The 23,566-nt window shown below is 38.6% G+C and overlaps 1 protein-coding gene and 1 long non-coding RNA gene across 3 annotated transcripts in view; one reads left to right on the forward strand and one right to left on the reverse strand.

The window, feature by feature from the left end:
- Nucleotides 1–4,444: 4,444 nt before the first annotated feature.
- Nucleotides 4,445–23,566, reverse strand: part of LOC127654050 (uncharacterized) — a 165,180-nt gene continuing 146,058 nt past the window's right edge. Inside the window, exon 2 of the long non-coding RNA XR_007971891.1 lies at nucleotides 4,445–4,788. This is a non-coding gene — a long non-coding RNA (uncharacterized LOC127654050). The remainder of the gene's footprint in view (nucleotides 4,789–23,566) is intronic.
- On the forward strand, nucleotides 9,836–23,006 carry slc19a1 (solute carrier family 19 member 1). Of its 2 annotated transcripts, none has more exons than XM_052140975.1 (6): nucleotides 9,836–9,938; nucleotides 10,647–11,254; nucleotides 13,929–14,715; nucleotides 18,412–18,604; nucleotides 18,825–18,966; nucleotides 21,539–23,006. In XM_052140975.1, exons 2-6 carry the CDS (start codon nucleotides 10,997–10,999, stop codon nucleotides 21,737–21,739), a joined length of 1,581 nt encoding a protein of 526 aa, XP_051996935.1. In that variant the 5' UTR covers nucleotides 9,836–9,938; nucleotides 10,647–10,996; the 3' UTR covers nucleotides 21,740–23,006. The 2 variants fall into 2 exon arrangements, with proteins under 2 accessions (XP_051996935.1, XP_051996936.1); XM_052140976.1 differs by having other exon boundaries at nucleotides 10,647–10,713.

Genomic DNA, 23,566 nt, shown 5'->3' on the forward strand with positions numbered 1-23,566 from the left:
ACATTTTAAGCTCAACACTTATTTTTTTTCCGATCCGATACCAATAATAGAGTGCCGAAGTTATGACGTCACTTTGTAGGCCAAAACGCGGAAGTGAGTTAGCATTTTAGCACTTCCGGTTCCCTCGCCCTAAAGTCTATGGGTTTTTTGAATGGGTTTTTGCTAAATCGCCTGAAATAAGGTCTGTGGTTAACAAAGCCTCTAAATATTTTCACGTTTTGATCTATGAAATAAAACACACCAGTTATAACCTGCTTGTGGTTTTTTAAACTTTATTGTGTCTTAAAACGGTGATTGCTAACAAGTTGCTAAAAGGGACTACATCCTTTGGCGGGGACTTTAGACGTCATCATGACAAACAGCCTCACGTTCTTAGAAGTTTACCTTTCAGTTAATATACATAACGTTATATATTTAGTCTTTTCAAATTGTAGTTTTTCCAAATATTTTTGTACACAGGATTCTGTGATTTATTGTGGTTCTCTCCTCGATCTATGGTTTTTCTATCGTCTAAGAAAAAGGACATAAGATTGGAAATTGATACGGCCATAGCTAACGTTAGTGCTTATGAGATGGTAAAATCGCGGTTTTTTTTTCTGGCGAATTAGCAAATGGTATGCAAACATACAATCAAACATAATACTGTGAAAGATAATCTTTAAAGTTAATTTGGGGCACAATGATCAAGGCATAATAATCTTAATCACAAAGAAAATAATACTAAGGTTTATATAAACTAACAAAATAATAAACGAATAAATAAAACATTAACAAAAGATTTAAAAAAAATAAATCTCAGAGAGACACGCATAAACAAAATTAGTTTCTAACATTTTTGGAAAAAACGAATGGGCAATATTTCTCATGAAAAAGTGGATAAGTGTTCATACACAGCGCAGATCATAATGAGCGAGCGTGTTTTTTAAATAAAGTTTTGATGATGACGTTGATCCGCGACCATGGTGTGCTGTAGTCCGTTTATAGCCTACCGTTAGCATTTTATATCTGACGGCTTTATTTAGGCTTCAAAATGTATACATTTTGGATTAACTTGTAAATATTATCTTGATAGACAAAACGTGTAAGGGTCACAACTCTTTGTTGAACACAGATCTTATTTTTTGCGATTTCCCAAAAGTCTATGGGGAAAATGCATAGCTTTTCGATCGAGGGAACCCATGCGCCGCTAACTTCCGTTTTGGCCTACAAAGTGACGTCATAACTTCGGCACTCTATATCGAGTCCAATATCGTCGATACCAATACCGCTATGATTTGTTTTGTGTGCAATTTCTTGGGATAAATATATATATATATATATATATATATATATATATATATATATATATATATATATATATATATATATATATATATATTGTCTTATTGTGTACATATACACTTACATATAAATACATCAAATCAATCAAATCACTTTATTGTCACACTATCATGTACACAAGTGCAACAGTAGGTGAAATTCTTGTGTGCAGTTCCGAGCAACATAGCAGTCATGACAGTGACGAGACATATACCAATTACAGTAAACAACATACTTACACAACACAATTTACATATCAAATGTACACATACTTACACAACACAATTTACAAATCAGATGTACACATACTTACACAACACAATTTACAAATCAGATGTACACATACTTACACAACACAATTTACATATCAAATGTACACATACTTACACAACACAATAACTATATACAATGTACAGTAGACAATTCACACAATATAGAATACACAATATACAATACAATAAGTAAAGAGTATATATATATATATATATATATATATATATATATATAAAGTAGTTGTATTGAGGAGAATATGTTGACAGTCCAGTGTGAGATTATAGATTAATAAAGTGCAGTGCTAATTATTGATCGTGAGAGATCAAGTGTTCAACAGTCTGACTGCTTGGGGAAAGAAGCTGTCATGTAGTCGGCTGGTGCGGGTCCTGATGCTGCGATACCGCCTGCCTGATGGTAGCAGTGAGAACAGCCCATGACTCGGGTGGCTGGAGTCTCTGATGATCCTCCGAGCTTTTTTCACACACCGCCTCGTGTATATGTCCTGGAGGGAGGGAAGCTCACCTCCGATGATGTTTCTGGCAGTTCGCACCACCCATTGCAGGGCTTTGCAGTTGTGGGCGGTGCTATTGCCGTACCAGGCGGTGATGCAGCCAGTCAGGATGCTCTCTACAGTACTGGTGTAGAACCGTGTGAGGATGTGGTGGTTCATTCCAAACTTCCTCAGCCGTCTCAGGAAGAAGAGGCACTGGTGAGCCTTCTTCACAACGGCCTCAGTGTGGACGGACCATGTGAGTTCTTCAGTGATGTGGACACCGAGGAACTTGAAACTGCTGACTCTCTCTACCGCTGCTCCGTTAACGGTGATGGGGCTGTGTTCTCCGTCTTTCCTCCTGAAGTCCACTACAAGCTCCTTGGTCTTACTGACGTTGAGGGAGAGGTTGTGCTCCTGACACCAGTGTGTCAGAGTGTGCACCTCCTCTCTGTAGGCTCTTTCATCATCGTCAGTGATCAGACCTAATACCGTCGTATCGTCAGCAAACTTAATGATGGTATTGGAGCTATGTGTTGCCACACAGTCATGTGTGTACAGGGAATACAGTAGGGGGCTGAGAACACAGCCCTGCGGGGCTCCAGTGTTGAGGGTCAGTGATGAGGAGATGTTGCTGCCCATTCTAACCACCTGACGTCTGCCTGACAGGAAGTCCAGGATCCAGCTGTTTAAAGTCCCCGTGAACCGGAAGTTGCAAACGACTTTTCTCCAGTGTTGTGAAGTATTTCCGAGAGAAACGGAATACTAAATGAGGCAAAATAGTGGGCGTGGCTTTTTTTTCCAACTAGCACCTGATTGGATCTAAAAAAGTAGGTGTTTCATTCAGAAATGGAGGCAGATCTTAACGCAAGTTTACAATCGGTTGTTGAGGATTACTCGCCGCCTGAAACACCGCCAGCAGTCCCCTTCCTGCAGCAGGAGGAGGAGGAAGATGAAGAAGAACAGGAACACACTGAGGATCATTTCGTCAAGGGGGGAATCAGACCTTACATGTTTGAGCCGTTACATGCGGAGGGTTCGAATGGTAAAAAGTGTTCCGTGAGTGTCACAACCAAAAATGCACCTCCTCGCCACCTCTCCTTTCACACGCTGTCAATGCTCGCAAACACACAGGCAGCCTGTCTACTGTCAGTTGGAGGGGCGTGGTTACGGATGTTAAGGGACACCTAAACCGTCAAACCTACGTCATCAGGCAAGGTCCTCCAATGCAGAGGGGCGGGGAATTTTCAGATTTTGATTAAAGATTACGAAGCCAAAAATGTTTTTTGTGTGGATTGACTTGCATGGATGAATTTTTCACCACAAAACGATCAATTTAGGCAAACAAAGTAAGTATGGTCAATTTTGAATTCATGGGGACTTTAAGCCCAGAGCCCACCTACATACATACACATACACACATACACGCAGTGCAAATCTAATACAAATATGTTATATATAGAGTGTAGGAGAGGTTGGATGTGTTGGATAAATATAAAAAGACTAAACTGTGTATTGCACATAATTATTGCTCAATGGGGCAATATTAACTGTTCATGAGTTGGATAACCTAAACAAAAAATTATTACTTCTGCTCTGTTTACCTTTACAAAAATTAGCCATGGTATTGCTAAAGTAGCCATAGTTTAACCATGGTATTTATTTAAACCATAGGTACCACAAAATTAGCAATGGTTACTACTACAATATTACTGTAGTATTGCCGTGGTTTCCACCAAAAAATCATGTTTACTACAGCCATGGTTACTACACTATTACTTAATCCTAGTGCGACCTTCGGGACCTTTTTGTCTTTTTCATTTTTGTTTTTTTCAACAACATACATTTTGGTGAATGTGTGTATATTGTGGGGAATTTTGATATTTCAACCTTCCTACAACACATCTATAACACACTGTGTACACAGAATAGTTTCACTCGGGACCTTCAGGACAAAAATGTCCCATTTAAACACATTAAATCTGCAATATTTGATCCCAGTGCCATTAAAGCATAAAATCATGAATTCTGTGATATTATGCTTTCTGTGATATTATTCTTGAGCCCTGGCTTCAAAATGTACATTTATAATATTTTACACCAGGTGGTGCCATTTTTCTCATGTTTATTCTATGGAGCAAATAAAAGCTTTTCCCCTATTCACTGTTTCTGTATTATAGAGTCCTGCAGGACACCTGAATACATGATGCAGATACAACTGTGTGTGTGTGTGTGTGTGTGTGTGTGTGTGTGTGTGTGTGTGTGTGTGTGTGTGTGTGTGTGTGTGTGTATGTATTCACTGTTTCTGTATTATAGAGTCCTGCAGGACACCTGAATACATGATGCAGATACAACTGTGTGTGTGTGTGTGTGTGTGTGTGTGTGTGTGTGTGTGTGTGTGTGTGTGTGTGTGTGTGTGTGTGTGTGTGTGTGTGTGTGTGTGTGTATTCTCTGTTTACTGTATTATAGAGACCTGCAGGACAACTGAATACATGATGCAGATACAACAGTGTGTGTGTGTGTGTGTGTGTGTGTGTGTGTGTATTCTCTGTTTACTGTATTATAGAGACCTGCAGGACAACTGAATACATGATGCAGATACAACAGTGTGTGTGTGTGTGTGTGTGTGTGTGTGTGTGTGTGTGTGTGTGTGTGTGTGTGTGTGTGTGTGTGTGTGTATTCTCTGTTTACTGTATTATAGAGACCTGCAGGACACCTGAATACATGATGCAGATACAACTGTGTGTGTGTGTGTGTGTGTGTGTGTGTGTGTGTATGTGTGTGTGTGTGTGTGTGTGTGTGTGTGTGTATTCTCTGTTTCTGTATTATAGAGACCTGCAGGACACCTGAATACATGATGCAGATACAACTGTGTGTGTGTGTGTGTGTGTGTGTGTGTGTGTGCTTGTTTGTTTGTGTGTGTATGAGTGTGTGTGTGTGTGTCTGTCTGTGTGTTTGTGTGTGTGTGGGTCTGTCTGTGTGTTTGTGTGTGTGTGTGTGTGTGTGTGTGTGTGTGTGCATGTGTGTGTGCGCGCGTGTATTGAGAAGTGTGTGAGCATGTTTATGTGGTTTGTGAGGACACATTTTTTGATTACAAACTGGTAATTACAAGGGTATTATGCTATAAATGTGGTTCATGAGGACATTTCTGGTGTCCCCATAATTCAAATTGCTTAAAAATCATATTAAACAATGTTTTATTGAAAATGTAAAAATGCAGAATGTTTTCTGTGAGGGTTAGGTTTAGGGGTTGTGTTAGGTTTAGAGGATAGAATCTATAGTTTGTACAGTATAAAAACCATTATGTCTATGGAAAGGCCTCATAATGATAGATAGACCAACATGTGTGTGTAAGCAGTGTGTGTGTGTGTGTGTGTGTGTGTGTGTGTGTGTGTGATTGAGTGAGTGTGTGTGTGTAAGCAGTGTGTGTGTGTGTGTGTGTGTGTGTGTGTGTGTGTGTTTGTGTGTGTGTAAAAACAACAGTGGCATTATGTAAATAAACTGGCATTTTAAGGGTTAAAAAAAGTGAAAGAGGGAAATTATATTAATATATCATATTTTTATGGCAGTTTTTTTATTGACTTGAACATTTTGTCCTCTAAGTTCTTGAGTGTGAGATTTTTCTGACACTGCACAAAAAAATAATAATGCATCAATGTTGTTGCTAATCATTGACATCCCAGACTGTGATAATCCCCCCTCCCCTTAGCATTTAGTATATGGAAAATAATACATTTTTTGTTTTTTCATTAAAAAAAAACCAGTGGCATTATTTGAGGTTTCAGATATTTTGTCTTTTGGGCCAAGAAGTGTGGACAGGGAACAGGTGGTTACACAAACTTTCATTAATTTATCATATAATTCCTTCCTCAATTTATCAAATTTCAAACATTCAAGTAAAACATGGGATACAGTTTCAGACACTATACATACATCACATAATGATAGATAAATAAATAATAATAATAAAGATTTGCATTCAATCTACAATAGCCAAATCTAAGTCTGGACAACAACACTTGTTGGAATCGGTTATTTCCTGAAATGTATCTACTATGAGTTTTAACATGTGGCTGTATTGAGAAAAGATGTCTCCCCCTACTGTCTTCTTCCCATTGTTGCTGCCACAGCACCCCAATACCTCACACTAGTTTACTTCTTAATTCAGTTCTTCCAAATTACACTCTAATGCCGACTTTCTCTTAATGACTCTTTAGCAAGTTTATCTGCTTCTTCGTTGCCTTTAATTCCATTATGTGCATGTTCCCATAAAATCTGGTGCAATCTTAAAAACAGTACTAAAATTAGATCTGGCCTGGCAGTGGATTGTCTTTTATTATACAGGTTAAAACTGAAGAAGAGTCAGAGCAAATAACCATCCTGTTTGGTCTAACATCCTATGCCCATTCTAATGCCCACAAAACGGCTACTGCTGTAAAAACAGATAAATCATCATTGCATTGCACAACTAGTCCGATTACTATCAGGTACCACCAGAACCCAGATGGCTCATGGCACCGTTGCACTCACTTTTAAAAAAAAGGCCTTGTTTTGCACAAATTAGGAAGGAAAAAAAATGGCATTTCACAACCCATCACAAAGACTTTAATCGGATAGAACACAAGGACTCTCATACCTACTTGGAGAAACCCCAGCAAGCTCAAACCTGTCTGCAGTGGCGATCCCAGAATGCAGTGTTGGGGTGGGCAATTTATTCTTTAGGGTGGGAAACATTGATGGGAGGCTGGTATCAAATAAAACAAACAAGAGAAATATTAATCATCACCTTTTCATTAAAACCATATCCATAACATTTTGATTTAATTACACATTTGATTATGATTAAGATTAATTTAGCAATTTCTGAAACTCCAATACAACTGATAATATGTAGGCCTAATCTCTTATTTCCTGCTTTGTAATTACAAAACTACAAGAGGTGAAATCACTAAACAGTCTTTATAGCGCATATTATTTGAGCCAAACCCTTCGTCTTATTCACAATCTAAGCAGGAGGAAATCAATGCTGAGATTTCACTGCGTCTAGAGTATTTAAATGGAGTAATTGTCATTCCTTTCTGCAAAAAACAAGCCTTGTTTCTTTGCTAAATAGAAGTCAAGCATTGAGATGTTCACAAACTTGAGCTGCACAGAGGGAACATTGCTTCAACCCTGAAAGTGCATTCAAGGCAATGCGCTAAAGCTCGAGCCCTTAAAATTTCGCAATAGACCTTATTCACGCTAGTGGCAGCTTTGAGGTTTTTTTTTCTCCCCAATTTGGAATGACCAATTCCCGCTACTTAGTAGGTCCTCGTGGTGGCGCTGTTACTGAGGACAAGTCTCAGTTGCCTCCGCGTCTGAGACCGTCAATCGGCGCATCTTATCACGTGACTCGTTGTGCATGACACCGCGGAGACTCACAGCATTTGGAGGAAATAGAGATTGCACTTGCAAAGAGCAATTTTTAGCCAACAAAATATTTTAGAGCTGAAAATAACTATAAAAATGTATATTCATAATAGAAATTTCAATGAATTTATTTATTTTTTTCTTAATTTCGATAAGATTTTCCAGTCTGGAAATCACCATTTTAAATTTCCCTAAAAAGGTCAGGTTGTCCATGACTCCATAAGAGTTATTTTCATCAAATGGACGTGTTCCTTTTTGACTAGAATCATTCTCAGGATATCTGTGCATATGTGCTACCAGTACTCCATCAGAGCGGGTCTTCAGCACAGCGGGTAGTGTAGTTACTCCAATCCGTAGCTTATTAAAACCAGATAAAGTGAATATGTTGGTATTTCTGGCCAGAAACATGGAAATTTAAACATGGTCTATGGTGAAAGATATTAGACTTCTTTACGCATTTTTCGACCATCCGTTGCGGAGCTATTCGATTTTGCATATTATTTTTTAAACGTTCATTTGTGTAGTTCATATGACCACTTTACAATATTTCAATAACATAATTTATTTTGTAGCCTGTGCTGAAGTTAATTGTGCTGCTAATTATAAGTGAAATGTTAATGCCGAGTTTCGGTCTGAGTGTTGTTCCCGTTTTCTTGTTCTTTATTTGTTGTTCTTCTATGTTTTAATAAATGTGTGTTATTCATATTCAACTTGTTTCTTTCATTTGATTTGACATTATGGATTTATGGCCAAGGAAATGTTTCTTTAAAAGTATTAACCAGACAAAAGTGATTTGAGGTTCGCTGGTCTGGGTTGATCTTAAACTGCCGCTTCAGTGTATACAAGAGCTCTGTGACAATGAGCAAGATTTTCTGAGACACTACAACTACTAATAATTAATTAATAAAGGCTATCTTCTTGTAGCCTACAACATAAAATATTTTAATCTAAATGTACAGTGTAAGACATGTAAAAAAAAGACAAGAAGCTAACAATGTCAAGATCAATATTTGTGTAGCCTGCCTGACACGGTATTTTCACAGACTAGCACGTCACGTCTCTGGCATATACTACAGTATTTAAAATAGCATATATGCATTAGTTATATTCTCAATTTAATTTACAGAGCAATCACTGCAAAGTGTTTAGGTTAACTATAGAAGAGACTAGGATTAGTGAGTCACACTAGCAAGACTCGCAAAAGGGGGCGTGGCATCACGATGGTGGCTCTACATCGTGATGTTGGTCAGCCATCAGGCACAACCCTACACTGCAATGGTACAAATGGTGTAAAGCTGTAAAAAAACTCCTTGATCACATTTGATTTTCCACAACTCATGTTGTCTGGAGTTCTTTTGTCTTCCGAATGTTCTTAAAAATATATTTTTTTTATGTTTTGTCCATGGAATTATCTAAAAACCCTTTAAATTGCAGGACAGCCCATTGAAGAGACTGTAAGTCGTTCCCTCACAGCCTCATTATCATTACCATTAAAAATCAAAGATGCTGCTAGCGTGAATAAGGTCTATAGCAAAGTAAATAAGACTCATTGTACACGTTCTTTGTTGCAATGCTGTTAATATTAATCTTTTGTGGAATTTACAATCGGCAGATTTTAAATTAAATAATAACAAATGTCACACTGCACAGCTTTCGTTTTCGTTTTGCCGTCCGTCCAATCATTCAGGGTGGGCAGACAGACGTTCAGAGTGGGCAATACCCACCCTGGCACAACCGTAGACACACCACTGTAGGGCTGCGAGACAGAAGGACAACACGTGGAACAGGAACACTACTAGACAATAGCCGAAACACTGTGCCACCCTTTATATATATTATTGTCTGCAAGTATATGTGGGCATATTTGTATGTATGTATGTATATTTAAATGTACTATGCTTTGGCAATGTAAAGCTTTTCTTTCAACATGCCAGTAAAGCAATTTGAATCTTGAATCTTAAAACCTTCAAATAGCGTGTTACGACAGTAAGCCACTGTTTGCGGGTGCAATACAAATGAAACGGGGGAGAGCCGTAAACGTACAACTACCTGTCGCAAAACTGTCCGTCTTCTCTTATGAAACAGCACTTGTATCGTTGTAAACTCCACACAGAGTTCATTCCAAAATTATTTATTAGTGTAAAACATGTTTAAAATTAACATACAGGTGTTAAATTAATTATTTATGATCTGTTTCCTTACAAAATTGATTATTCAGTACACCAAAGCATCTAATCCCAAAACAACCGTTAAAAACGGCCTCAAGTTTCCTCGAAGCTTGTAGGCTAATTTGGTAAAATGGCTCTGGTTCCTCTCAGATAAACATCCGGGTATTTGTTGTGCGTGCAAACAACAGTGGCTCTCTAAGAGCGCGCATGTGTCTCCTGGATTTTTATATCTGAACTACTTTCCCAGTGTCACATGTACTGAGTGTGGCTGGTTTAAGGTAACACATCATTTGAAAGCTAATGTGCCCATGACTTCTGAGATTGAACTCTTTTATCTTTAAATAAGTGCTGACGTTGCACTGTTAACTCAATTTATGCGACTGTGCCTTTCACATCCATGTTTGTGTTCATGCTGTCTGTTCGAGATCTGATGTTGGTCTTTATGTTTATATTAGATCTAAAATCAAACCTGTTATTTTGCCACACAAAACAAGAACGTGAGCCTATTTCATGCAAACTTGTTTTATAATGGTAACTTTTAGTTTGTGTCATCTTGGGCTCACAGTGACACCTAGTGGTGTGGATGCAGCATCATTCAAAATCAATAGGTTTATTTAATCCAAGAGAGAAATTGTCCAGTAACAGGACAGGTACTGAGATTAAGCGAGTATTATCCATCTGGTCATGTGATTCTAAAATGGCAGCCCCCATGAGGGCACCCCCGCCCCATGTAAGAATAAATCCGCTTTTATAAGGTTTCTGATATGAATACAGTCCTCATCTCATGTGAGTGCTCATGATTTTATACACATGTTTCCAAATTACAATTCATTTCTTTAGAAGTAAAACTTTTTTTTTAATGGGGAAAATATGACTGGTGCACCTTTAACATGTGCATACATTTATAATATTAATGCATTTTAAAATTGCATTTGAAGTTCACATAACAAGTGCCATAATTAAATTTTCTTTTTGCTTGATTACAGGATCGGCACGTGCGCTCCAGTTTGACAGGATTTTTAAATCATTGACAGTGCTGGATGCTGGACAAAGGTGAATGCTGACATTTATTTGCACACTTGTAGCAGTTTAACACCTCTACTTGGATCACGTCGAAATCATTCGTTAACACTGTGAATGTCTTTGGGTTAAATGGCTGGTGCATTCCCTGGGTTGTTACCAGTCTGTGAACTCTGTAATACTGCCAAGCCTGTAGCTGTTAGTCTGGAGGATAAAGGTTCCTTTTGCTTGTTATGTATCATTAGATAATTCTGTTTGTGAGAGAGTTGCTTACAGTGTCAATAGGGCTGTAGCCAGACAGTTAATATTACACCTCATGATGGAATTGAGTGCACGCAGTGAAAGGACAGAGGACGCTAAGGAGGAATTGAGGACTGATGAAAATGGACACACCGCTGAACCTGAGGCTCCAGAAACAAAGGACGACCTGGAAACCCAAACGCAGAAGCCTCAAGCCTGGTTGTGGTCTGTGGTTTTCCTTTGTTTGTATGGATTCATGGTTCAGCTGAAACCCGGAGAGCCATTTATCACGCCAAACCTGCTGAGTACAGAGAAGAACTTCACGAGAGAACAGGTGCGGGGCGCATTACTTTTCTGACTGAATGTTTCATGGCATTTAAAGTATGATTGCAGAAACTTTAGTGCTTTCTTTTTTAAAGCTTGTGCAAGAAACGCACCTTTTTATCAAACACGCCTTTATATGTTTAAACAACATTTACTTTAGCACCTATATTGCAGAAGAAATCATTGTTATCTGAGAATGTTAAATATAATATTACAAATATCTAAAAATCCTTTAAAAAGATGCATTCACCTGAGAAGCAGCAGATCAGATATTTAGACGTGCTTTTAGAGAATAGATCTTGAATATAAGTACATTTTGTCTTTACTGCACTCGCAGAAGTATGAACAAGTGATAAAATATACTTGTGTACAAAATACACTTACTGTATATTTCAGATACATTCTCTTAAAGCAAGTTTCAATATCTCATATGTTGCTTTTCAAGTAAATGTTTCTTGTTTTAAGGATTTTTAGACATTTAAAAATGGAAAAAAGACAAAAACACTTGATAAGAGGATTATTTTGCAGTGATTTAATTCAGTGAATGTCATTTAGAGCGTGTTTATAAAAGATGATTTTGTCTTTATTGTTAGTAAACACGTTTAATACAACCTTTTAAATAGAGACACAAGCTGAATAATCAGTTAATAATGATTAACCGCTGCAATAATCGCAGAATAGTCGAATAATCGTTCAATTAATCGACTATCAAAATAATCCTTACTTGCAGCCCAAAGTTATTCTGTACTCACTCATACTCATTCCTTATTAATACTAAATGTCCACATTTTTAAAAGATGAAAAAGCATCAAAAGTATGAAATGATCCAAAACATTTTTTTAATGGTTTTCAGCCTTTTCACCTTATTTCTTCCGCTTGTATTTAATTGTAAAAAATTTTTGCTCAGTTATTTCCCCCCATATGTATTTAGATACATATTTTTATTATTATACTTGTTGGCTTCCATGCAGATAAAAACAAAAGTCAGTCATAAACTGTAAACTTATTCTTGAGCCACTTAAATAATTATATATACATTTGTGGCATTCTTTGACGCTCGGTGCTGTTCCGGTGACACACTTCCAATGCAAGTCAATGGGGTTTAATCTGTACACATTAAAATACTGTTTCACAAGTATAGACACAAGACATAAACAATATGTGTGTTAACATGATTTTACTGTCATTAAATCACTAATTAACCACATCTGTGTGAAGATATAGACAATTTACAACTTCATTACCATGATGATATAATGTCAACAAACTCTAAAACGACTGTAAAAATGATGATTTAAACAACTTTACAGCTCAAATAATACACGAGTTTAACAGAAGAATGAATGTAAGTGCTTTTAACTTCCATTGTGAGTGTGTCACTGGAACACACATTTGTGCTTTATTAAAGGAGGGACGAGTCGAAATTAATTTATGTGGTACACTAAGCAACAAATGCTGCTGATTGAGCAGAACATGTGTTGAACCCGGAAAATTAATTTAATGATCTTTTTGTAAAATTTATACAGGTTTTCTATCAAGTATTTAACTTAAAAAAGAAAAAAAAGGCAGAAAAATCGTTTCACACCATATTCTGAAAATGAAACATTTTGCTGTCTGAGGAGACGTTATTATAGGGCATTATTACATTCTTCTTTTTTTCTGTTTGAAATGTAAATCGTGCACATTCCTCAATGATTCAGCTTACACCTGGACATCTTACACAAGCATACCCCACTCACCCCTAAAAACATTTGTCTGGTACTGTAGTGCACGCACTTAAGAAACTTTGTTTTTCTTGTGAGGCCCGTGTTATCTTGTCCTCATGCTGCGCACAGCTGCTGGGGTCTGGGAAGTACTGTTTCCCACGGGAGTTTGAGAGACTCTACTGGGTGGACCTCAGACCCTCTTGGGGGGGGTTCGGAGATGCTCCCCCGTTAGAAAATAATTTTCATTTTAAAGTTAAATGCATCAATCTGGTGCGCTTTGAGAGCAAAACTAAGAGGCCCATCACAAATATAGCTGGTTATTTTTTTGTTATTGACATTTTAATGAGCTTGTCCGTTCGAGCCATCCAAGAAATCTGACTGGAACTGAGAGATGCTTTGCCGAAAGCAACGGTGCAAAACACAAAGTCACAGATCTTTTATGTTGTTATGAGAAGTGTACAAATATCTTCGGATCATTATGAAACCGTAATCTTGGTAATTCATGGGAAACACTGGGTCAGAGTTCACATTCCTTTAAAGTGGGTCAGATCATGTCTAATCCTTTTCCAGATCATTCTCACTCATTAGTGGAGTTATTAATCACATGTGTGAGTTTGTGCTCGCTCGTTTGATGGTAGTTATTCCTTTAAGGGTTACAGCCTTTGTTTTGTAAAAAAGCCGAAATGTAATCTACCACATGTAGAGCATATTTGGGAATTTTCCACTGGGACTGCAAAATAGACCCAAGCGCTTGTTTTTAGCTTGATGTTATCTTTTGTTACACTTTTGTCATGTTTTAATTCTTTAATAAGTTCAAAGAGCACCTGCACCGTCACATCTGCTATTTTACAAACGTGTGTTATCTAATGGAACAAAAACAAGCTGACTCATTTGTCCATTTGAGTTGCACCAGTAACTAAATGCACATCACAGTTATGCATTACTATACATAATTATTAACAACGGCTCTCTTCACAGGTCACCAATGAAATCAGCCCCGTGCTCTCGTATTCCTACATGGCAGTGCTGGTGCCCGTTTTCCTGCTGACAGATTACCTGCGCTACAAACCTGTACTGATCCTTCAGAGTTTGAGTCATGTTTCCATTTGGCTGTTGCTGCTCTTGGGCACCTCATTGCTGGAAATGCAGTTAATGGAGTTCTTTTATGGCATCACCATGGCTGCCCGTGTGGCCTACTCCTCATACATCTTCTCACTGGTGCCAGCGACCGTGTACCAGCGTGTTGCCAGCTTCTCCCGCTCCTCTGTGCTCATGGGCGTCTTCATAAGCTCTGTGTTGGGTCAGATGTGTGTGTCGATAGGTGGCGTGACATACACGATGCTCAGTGCTGTATCGTTGGGGTTTGTCACTTTTGGGCTGCTGTTGTCCTTCTTCCTGCCATGGCCCAAGCGTAGCCTGTTTTTCAACCAAGCCTACCTGGAGCAGGAGAGAAAGGATGCAGCTCGGTCAGAATTGGCCAGAATGAAACCCGATGAGAAGGATGGCAGCGTGGCAGCACAAAGCCGTAACGTCAGTGCCTGGACCAATTCCTGGACCAATTCCGTGTTCGTTCAGATGCTGAAGGAGTTGAAAAATGTCATGAAAGTGCCTAGTTTAAGGCTCTGGTGCTTGTGGTGGGTTTTCAACTCAACTGGTTACTATCTAGTTGTCTTTTATGTGCACATCCTGTGGAATAAAGTTTACCCTGCCACAGAGAACAAGCATGTCTACAATGGAGCTGTTGAAGCCGCTTCGACGTTATTAGGTAAGTTAGTTCCTGAAATGGCCTATGGGTAGTTTCACTCAGCCATATGCAGAATCACATTCACCGAACCGGTCTTTAAACATGCGGTGTTCATTCATGGTTATTTATCAAATGAACAACACCGTTCAATATTCTCTAGGTTATTGTGACCTAACCTCTTGAAGTTTGATTACTTGAAAATCATTGAGGTTATAGTTGTATACTGTAGTTATCATAGATGATAGTTACTATAGAAAGTTCATGTTTCTCAACCCTTAAGCTTTGGCATGACAAACGTTTTGTAAACACACCTGTGGAAATGACCAATGACAACATTTGGTTCGAGGCATGGCAGTTGAGCTTGTTTTAAAGGACGCTGTCTAGCTGTGTTAATGGTTTTAAAGGGACAGTACACCCAAAAATGAGAATTCTCTCATCATTTACTCACCCTCATGCCATCCCAGATGTGTGACTTTCTTTCTTCTGCTAAATTCAGAATATTTCAGCCCTGTAGGTCCATACAATGCATGTCAATGAGTGCCAACATTGTTGAGCTCCAAAAAGCACATAAAGTCACGACTCCAGTGGGTTAATATCTTCTGCTAGGTGTAAGAAATAGACCAATATTTTAAAAAAAATGTTCCCTTCTGGCCAGCTCATTGACAAGGGTTGACACTGTTGACGTATCCAAACCAGCTGAATGAGGCATCTATGTATGATTATTAGAGCTTGGACAACGCGACGTCGACGCAAAAAATCCGTCGACGCAAAATATGTGCGTCGATTCGTCAGACCCAAAACAAAGATGGCGGCGCCGGAGAATAGTAGCAACACGAGTGGCTCCTCAGACTATCAGAACTGCAAGGCATTACATTAAAGGAAACAATTCCGTGATATGTCGTCTTTGCAAAATGGAGATGGCCTTCCATTCTAGCACCACGGCAATGCAGCAGCACGCGCGCGCACACACAGTATTCTTAAGGTGAAAGGAAAGTGTCAGAGTGTAAGTTGTTATTTGCATGTGAATGAAGATGCTTTTTTTCAGTATGTTCAACATAAATGTTGAATTCTGAATGTTTATTTTCATTATTTATTTTTGGTTGGAAAAGCACTTTCTGTATTAGCTTCAAGCCCCCAAGTTTACAATAGTTACTGTATTCTTTCAATAGCTGTAAGAAAGTGTGGCTGGGTGACCTTTTTATTTTTTTATTGAATGCTAGACATCAAGTTGTTGTTATTTTAATCTATAAGAAGAACTAAAAGATGCACTTTTTTTTCAGTAAGCTAGACTTGTGTGTTTTCAAGGCTTCAAGGTTTTATTGAATGCTACCTCTGACTAAGAATGCATTACTTTGCACTTGTATAGTCTTTTATTTTGGAATTTTAAAAGCAATAAACATATATTGCAATGTTAAGGAATTCATTCAGATATATAAATCAACATGTATAAATTGCTTTTAGTCAATTAATGGGGAGATAATCGAATCGAAATCGAATCGGACTGGAAAAATGAATCGTTAGATTAATCGATGCATCGAAAAAATAATCGCTAGATTAATCATTTAAAAAATAATCGTTTATCCCAGCCCTAATGATGATCTATGCTCCTCTTTTGTAAACAACACTGTGCTTTCTTTTTCCCGTATTCCTCACGTGAACCTTCCAACGTGCTTGACCTCGACTCTTGTGAATTTTTAGGGAAAAAAGTTTGGAATAGCGATCTATTATTCTATTCTACACTTGTGTAGATTTTCACTTCAGAAGATATTAATTAGTCATATGATTACTTTTATGCTGCATTTATGTGCTTTTTGGAGCGTCAAAGTTCTGGTCACCATTCACTTGCATTGTATGGACCTACAGAGCTGAAATATTCTTCTAAAAATCTTAATTTGTGTTCTGCAGAAGAAATAAAGTCACACACATCTGGGATGACATGAGTGTGAGTAAACGATTTTAATTGTTTTGGTGAACTATCCCTTTAAATAAGGCCTGTTTGCACACATCTTGATGTAACTGAAGGAGGTAACAGTATAACATGTTTATAAAATACCTATTCACATCAAATCTGATGCCAAACTTTCATCATTTCAAAAACATTTGTATAGGCTATCCAAGTTTCATCAGCTGAATGCTCAAGACCTTTATTATTCACCATATGCGCCATATTTGATTTTTTGATAGGGATGAAAATGTGGCAGTGAGGAGTAGATTACAGTCTATTCAATGGCTTGTACTGTTGTTTAAATAGTTTTTGATCATTATGCAAATAAAACATTTTTAAAAAGTAGGGTTGGGACGATATGTCATGAACTAAAAACGTGACGAATCATATTGAGGCAAAATGAGATATTTCCAAATTTGACCACGTTTAAACAACTACTTCGCTTTTTTCCTACACTGTTTACGGAGTTCACACAAGGTCTTTTTTATTTTCTCCCATTTTTCTCCCTAATTCGGAATGCCCAATTCTCACTACTTAGCAGGTCCTCGTGGTGGTGCGGTTACCTCCGCGTCTGAGACCGTCAATCAGCGCATCTGACTCACAGCATGTGGAGGCTCATGCTACTCTCCACGATCCACACACAACTCCCCACACGCCCCATTGAGAGAACCACTAATCACCACCACGAGGAGGTTACCCCATGTGACTCTACCCTCCATAGCAACAGTGCCCAATTTGGTTGCTTAGGAGACCTGACTGGAGTCACTCAGCACGACCTCACGACTCAGCTGCTCAGGCCCCCTGAGAATACCTGGAAAATCGCCTTGTTTTGTTGGAAAGTGCTTGAGATTAAAACGGACCATGTCTTCCGTGTTATGCGCGTCCAAAGATGAAATCCTGCACTCCACTATCATTGAATAATTAAAAGAAAGTACAAATAAATGTTAATTTGAACAACAGATAGCATGGATATACTATAAAATAATGAGACTTCTCTCATTAATAATGAACAGAAACACCTGTGCATATGGATGCATGGAGTCGAGAATCGACTCGAAACGTTGGAATCGAAACCGAAAGCTGGAGTTGAATCCTTTCAGGGAAACCGGTTGATATTTTTGGACTATATTTCCTCGACCACTGATCTGCTACACATTTTAGAAGCCTAACAGCACTAATACAATTTACAAAGTGATTATTAAATGAATGATCATCAATCGGAGTCAAATCCGCTCTGTATGAAGTTATCACACAACACAAGTCCTTCAACACATCTGCTTTCCAGACCTGGATATTCTCTCTGTATTTTACTTTGGATTAAACGGACAAATTTGTGACAGTAAATTGGCAAACAATAAGAACTTCCCCGATATTACAACACCAGGAGATGCAGAGTCGAGTCCGCTTCCCAAATCTGTATGTTAAAGTTGAAATGATCAATGTGGAGTCTGTGAGATATGCGTAAAACTCTTAAAGTGACAGTACCGTTATAGCGCTTGATATACAAATGAATGTAAACTTAATGTTATTACTTGTGAATGGTACACATTATTTCAAACATTGCCAGCTGAAGTTGTGAAAAGTAGATATGATCTAGGACCTTTCATGCCATTGAAGAGACAAAGTCAGTGCCTCACAGCCGCGCTTTCATTACGGTCAAAATGATAAATGACATTACTGTGGATAAGGCCTGTAGACTTGAACTTATCATGACAAACAGTGGCTGATCATCAGCTTTGTATGATCAATGAGTGACTGTGTGAAATCCATAGGTGCGATCACATCATTTGCAGCAGGCTATGTGACAATACGATGGAATCTTTGGTCCGAACTGGTGATTGGATTGATTACTGCGGCACAGGCTGGTCTGCTGCTGCTCATGGACACCACAGATAATATCTGGGTTTGCTACGTCTCATACGCCCTGTTCAGAGGCTTGTACCAGTTCCTTGTGCCTATTGCCATGTAAGTGATACAAGACTGAGCTACTGTGGCTCTTTATGAAAGATTCTACTTGTGTAAAACTGATATTAGTGTGTAACCCTATTTTGGATTGACTCAAAAAATGAAATAAATTGGCATCGTTGCACCTGTTAAAACATTTAAACGATGGAACTAAAACTGTCCAGATGGCTATCAGCTGCATGTTGTTCAGACATCTTCTTTTTGTGTTTCTTCCTCTCAGATTCCAGATTGCATCTAATCTTACTAAAGAACTATGTGCTTTAGTGTTTGGAGTAAACACTTTCCTTGGGACAATCCTAAAGTCAATCACCACCATCATTGTGGTAGATAAGAGGGGATTGGCTTTAAATGTTCAATCTCAGGTGTGTAAAATGTATTATAATAATAATAATAATAAAATATCACCAGCAAGTTAGTAGCAGATCCTTAAAGGGACAGTTCACCTAAAAATGCTCTCATCATTTACTCACCCTCATGCCATCCCAGATGTGTGTGACTGACTTTCTTCTGCAGAACACAAATGAAGATTTTTAGAAAAATATCTCCACTCTGTAGGTCCATACAATGCCAGTGAATGGGTGCCAACATTTTGAAGCTTTAAAAACCACATAAAGGCTAGGGCACGAGAAAACACTCAACCGAATAATGGCCAGATGTTTTTGGCCGGGCATTCATGGGGACGTTCGCAAGTGGTGTGCGGCGTGCCATGAATGTCAGTTGGTGAATCGTCCGGCCACCCCAAAAGTGCTATTGTGCCCTCTACTGCTAATCAATATCCCCTGCAAAAGAATTGGCATGGACCTCGTCGGGCCATTAGAACGGACCACACGTGGGCATCACTTTGTATTAGTTCTGGTGGACTATGCAACACGATATCCGGAAGCAGTGCCCCTGCACTACATCTTGGCACGTAGTGTTGCGGAGGCACTCAGAATAATCTCCTGAGTCGGTATTCCAAAAGAAGTCCTCACTGATCAAGGCAATATATTTATGTCACGAACACTATGTGAACTAGACGAATTGTTAGATATTAAATTGTTTCTCATCAGTGTTTACCACCCACAAACTGATGGATTGGTGGAACTATTTAATAAAACCTTAAAGATCATGATTCTTATGTTCGTACACGAGGACGCTAGAAATTGGGATAAGTGGCTCAATCACCGGTTATTTGCAGTGCAAGAGATCCCGCAAGCCTCCACTGGGGTTTCCCCATTCAAGCTACTGTATGGGCATCGGCCACGTGGCGTGCTCAACGTCATAAGGGAAGCTTGGGACCTTCAAACAGTAAAAACGAAATTCAGTATGTTCTTGATCTTGGAGCAAAGCTCTTTGGGTCGATTAACACAGGAGAATTTGCTCCAAGCTTAGGAACGTCAAAGCCGACTGTATGACAGGGACTATGGGAGTTTGCACCAGGAGATAAAGTGCTTGTATTACTGCCAGCTCAAGCTCTAAATGACTCCCCAAGTGGCAAAGGACCTTTGAGGTCACACAGCAATTCAGAGATCTCGATTATGAGGTTAAGCGAACGAATGGGGGAGGGGCACATCAAGTTTACCATCTCAACCTCCTAAAATCATGGAGGGAGGCGGTCCTTGTGGCTCTAGTGACGGTAGTCCCTGAGAGGGCGGAGCTCGGGCCGGAGGTGAAGCTCGGGCCGGAGGTGACTCTCGAACCAAATCCATTCTCCACCGCATGAAAGATGCCAATGCGCAGATCACCCGTTGGTAACTGGCACTTCAGCCGTTCAAATTTGAGGTGATCCAAAGACCTGGAGCGCAGGTGGCTGTGGCTGACTTCCTCTCCAGAAGTGGCAGGCCAGATGTTGCCCTGGCCTGAGTCGGGCGGTGGGGATATGTGGTGATGGGGGCAGGGTTGTGTGTTTGTCTGCGGGACAGAGAGCGGTAAGGCTTGTCACTTGGGTTGTAATTATCTCTAACTCCTGTCTCTTGTTATAGTGATGGCGGAGGGAAACTTAAAAGCCGCACCAGTTCGAGAGAGCCCTGAGAGCGCGAATGCATGATGCTTGTATTCATAATCTAACTGGGTTGTTGTTATCTGATTGAGTGTTTGTATCTATGTGAATAGACTGCATTGTCACCCCAGAACCTGAGGCAGAAAAAATAAAAGCCTTACCTGCACTGCTTCATTGCCTCCTGACCCCTGAATTGATAAAAACTGATCTGTTTCTCACCCTCACCTATCATATTTCTTCTTAAGACATTGATTAAACCACTGGAGTCTTGTGGAGTAATTTTATGTAAAATTCTTAGATTTGTTTTTTGGAGCTGGTCACCATTCACTTCCATTGTATGGACCTACAGAGCTGAAATATTCTTCTAAAAATCTTCATTTGTGTTCTGCAGAAGAAAGTAAGTCACACACATCTGGGATGGCATGAGGGTGAATAAATGATGAGAGAATTTTCATTTTTGGTGAACTGTCCCTTTAAGTTACAGTAACATTTGAAATGAAAAAAGTAGTGAGATGTTTGGCACCAAAGTGTCTCATTGTTTTCAAAACAAAGCATTGTATCAGAGCTTGACTCGTTTAGCCATAAACACATGATGTGTGGCATCTCGAGCTTTATTTGGCTACAGACCATGTGACTGCTTCAGTGTCTGGTTCCACCCGAGTGCAAATCCCAAAACCGGTTTGAGTCACTTGGGCAGCTTTTACTGTTAATAACATGTATACATAATAAAACGCCCAGCCCATGTAGCAATGATAATAACTTTCAGTGCATGCAAAACCTAAACATTTAGTCAAAGCAAACGTTGACCATCAGATGGAGGTAAAATGAACAGTTTCCTGAAGTAATGTACAGAGTTTCAATACATTTCTATTAAAAGTCTTCTTTCTTCTGTTATTCTATATTAACTTAAGATATTCTGGCCTAATTCAGTTTTTCTTTCTTTCTATTTCTTGCAGTTTTTTGTTTATTTCTTTTACTTTATCTTCCTGACTGTGATTTACCTGGGCTGCAGTGCTTGGGTCATCACACGTCATTATCGGCACCAGAGAGCAGAAGAGGGGCAGACGGACGTGTCCGTGGCCACCGAACTCTGTTCCAAGGCAGCAGCTGCTAGTGAGGCACACTGCGTCATTAATGGAACCAGCAACCAGGCATGAGATTGCCCCCATCTCTCAAGCTGTTTCTGTCAAAATCATCAATATGTTCAACACTATTATTACGAGTAGGACTAGCGTTGATTTTTAGTGCTTTCTTATCATGTTCTTTTAGGAACGGCACATTTGATTTTATCGTCAACAATACCATTTAGGTGTTTTGTGGAGCTGTAGTGCTGTTGTGCATTGACACAAGTGGCCAATAGGGTGGTCCATCCGTGGGGAATATAGTCTCAGGCTTCACATAAATTTCTCGGATTAACTCTTATGTGGGAAAGTTGTTTTTGTTTGGATAGCCGAACATGACAAGTAAATGCAGCATTTTGTTTTGTGAAAATCTTCTCTGATGTCAGAAGCTGATGTTTGCTGTTCAATTTGAAATAGTAGTTACCGTTTACAGTATTTCAATAATTCCTGCTGTTTTTACCATAAAATGTGAACATGTTTCTTTTTCTTTTTTTTTATGATTTTATAATAAGAATCTGTATTAACGTGTATCAGTGAATGTTAATACAAACAAAATGTTGCTTCTTTTAGAGATTTTGTTAAAGTAACAGTAGACTTTTATACATTTTGACAATCCAGAAACACAATCTGTGATTTTTCGACACAGAAATGAACCAAGAGAAGGTTCTCGCACGATATGAAGGCGTATGATGATGCTAGTTGCAGTGGCACTCAGGGGTCATTGACATAATGTTGTGTGAGGTGACAAAAATGAGAACTATTGAAATAAATCTGGTTTAAAACAGACGTGTGTCACGTTCATAGACATGGAAATGTACGAGATCATGTTTTTACTAAATTGTCTGAAAAACATTTATAGCATTTTGTACAAAGAATTGATTTAATGATTTTAAATTGTCATGTGGTGCAACCATCAAGTAAAAGGTATTAAAATATTTGAGTACATGAGTGCGCAGAACTTCATTAATTAATATAAGTTTCATTGGAATTTTTAGGTCAAGAATATCAAGTTTTCTCTTGGTTGCACCAAATGACCTGAACCAAATGTGCCTTTTCCTTAAAATGTACAAATATTGATAATAATATGACACAATTATGATTTGTTTTTTTAAATCTTCACACACAGAATTGTGGGTCTAAGAGATCATCTGTATTTTCACATGACAGCAACATTTCTGCATGTTGGTTGCACCATGTGACTTTGATTTGATGGACAAAAGTTTGTAAAATATTAAACCTATTTTAAATTAAAACGGTTTCACTGCATTTTAAAATACTCATCACAATAATAAAAGATTATTCTGCAGAACACATGCCAACATTTCTTTTTTCAAGAATTTCAGATTTTAAAGAGACTGTTGTCTCCGGACGCTTGCACCTCATGACATTTTTGACGTTAATGACTTTGATAAAATGACTTTGAGCTCCGTGATTGACAAGATGATGATCGCAGAAGATGTGTATTCAAGGAATTGCTTTGTGTGAATTGCAATTTTAATGCATTTATTAATAATGTATTAGATGAGGATACAAAAATGAGTATCATGCGTTGACCCTCAGGCACTTTTATATCCCACAGTTTGTAAAAGCAATGAATTAATTAATCAATTAATGCTTTAATAATCACTTCTGTATTTTCAAAGTTCAAGATATAATTGAATAGGACAAAAGATCACCACTGAACAGTGGAAAGAATCAAAATGGGACCAGCATACTTTTTGGACTATTTCATTTTGGACTAATGATTGAAACAATGTTGCATTATCATTTGCAGCTTCAGTGTTTTCTGACTTTGTTTCCTTTTTGTACTGAACTCAATATATGTGGTAAATCTGTGCATAATGCTCACTACTGGAGGTGCAC

This window comes from Xyrauchen texanus, chromosome 13 (assembly GCF_025860055.1).
Source record: "Xyrauchen texanus isolate HMW12.3.18 chromosome 13, RBS_HiC_50CHRs, whole genome shotgun sequence".
Lineage (NCBI taxonomy): Eukaryota > Metazoa > Chordata > Actinopteri > Cypriniformes > Catostomidae > Xyrauchen > Xyrauchen texanus.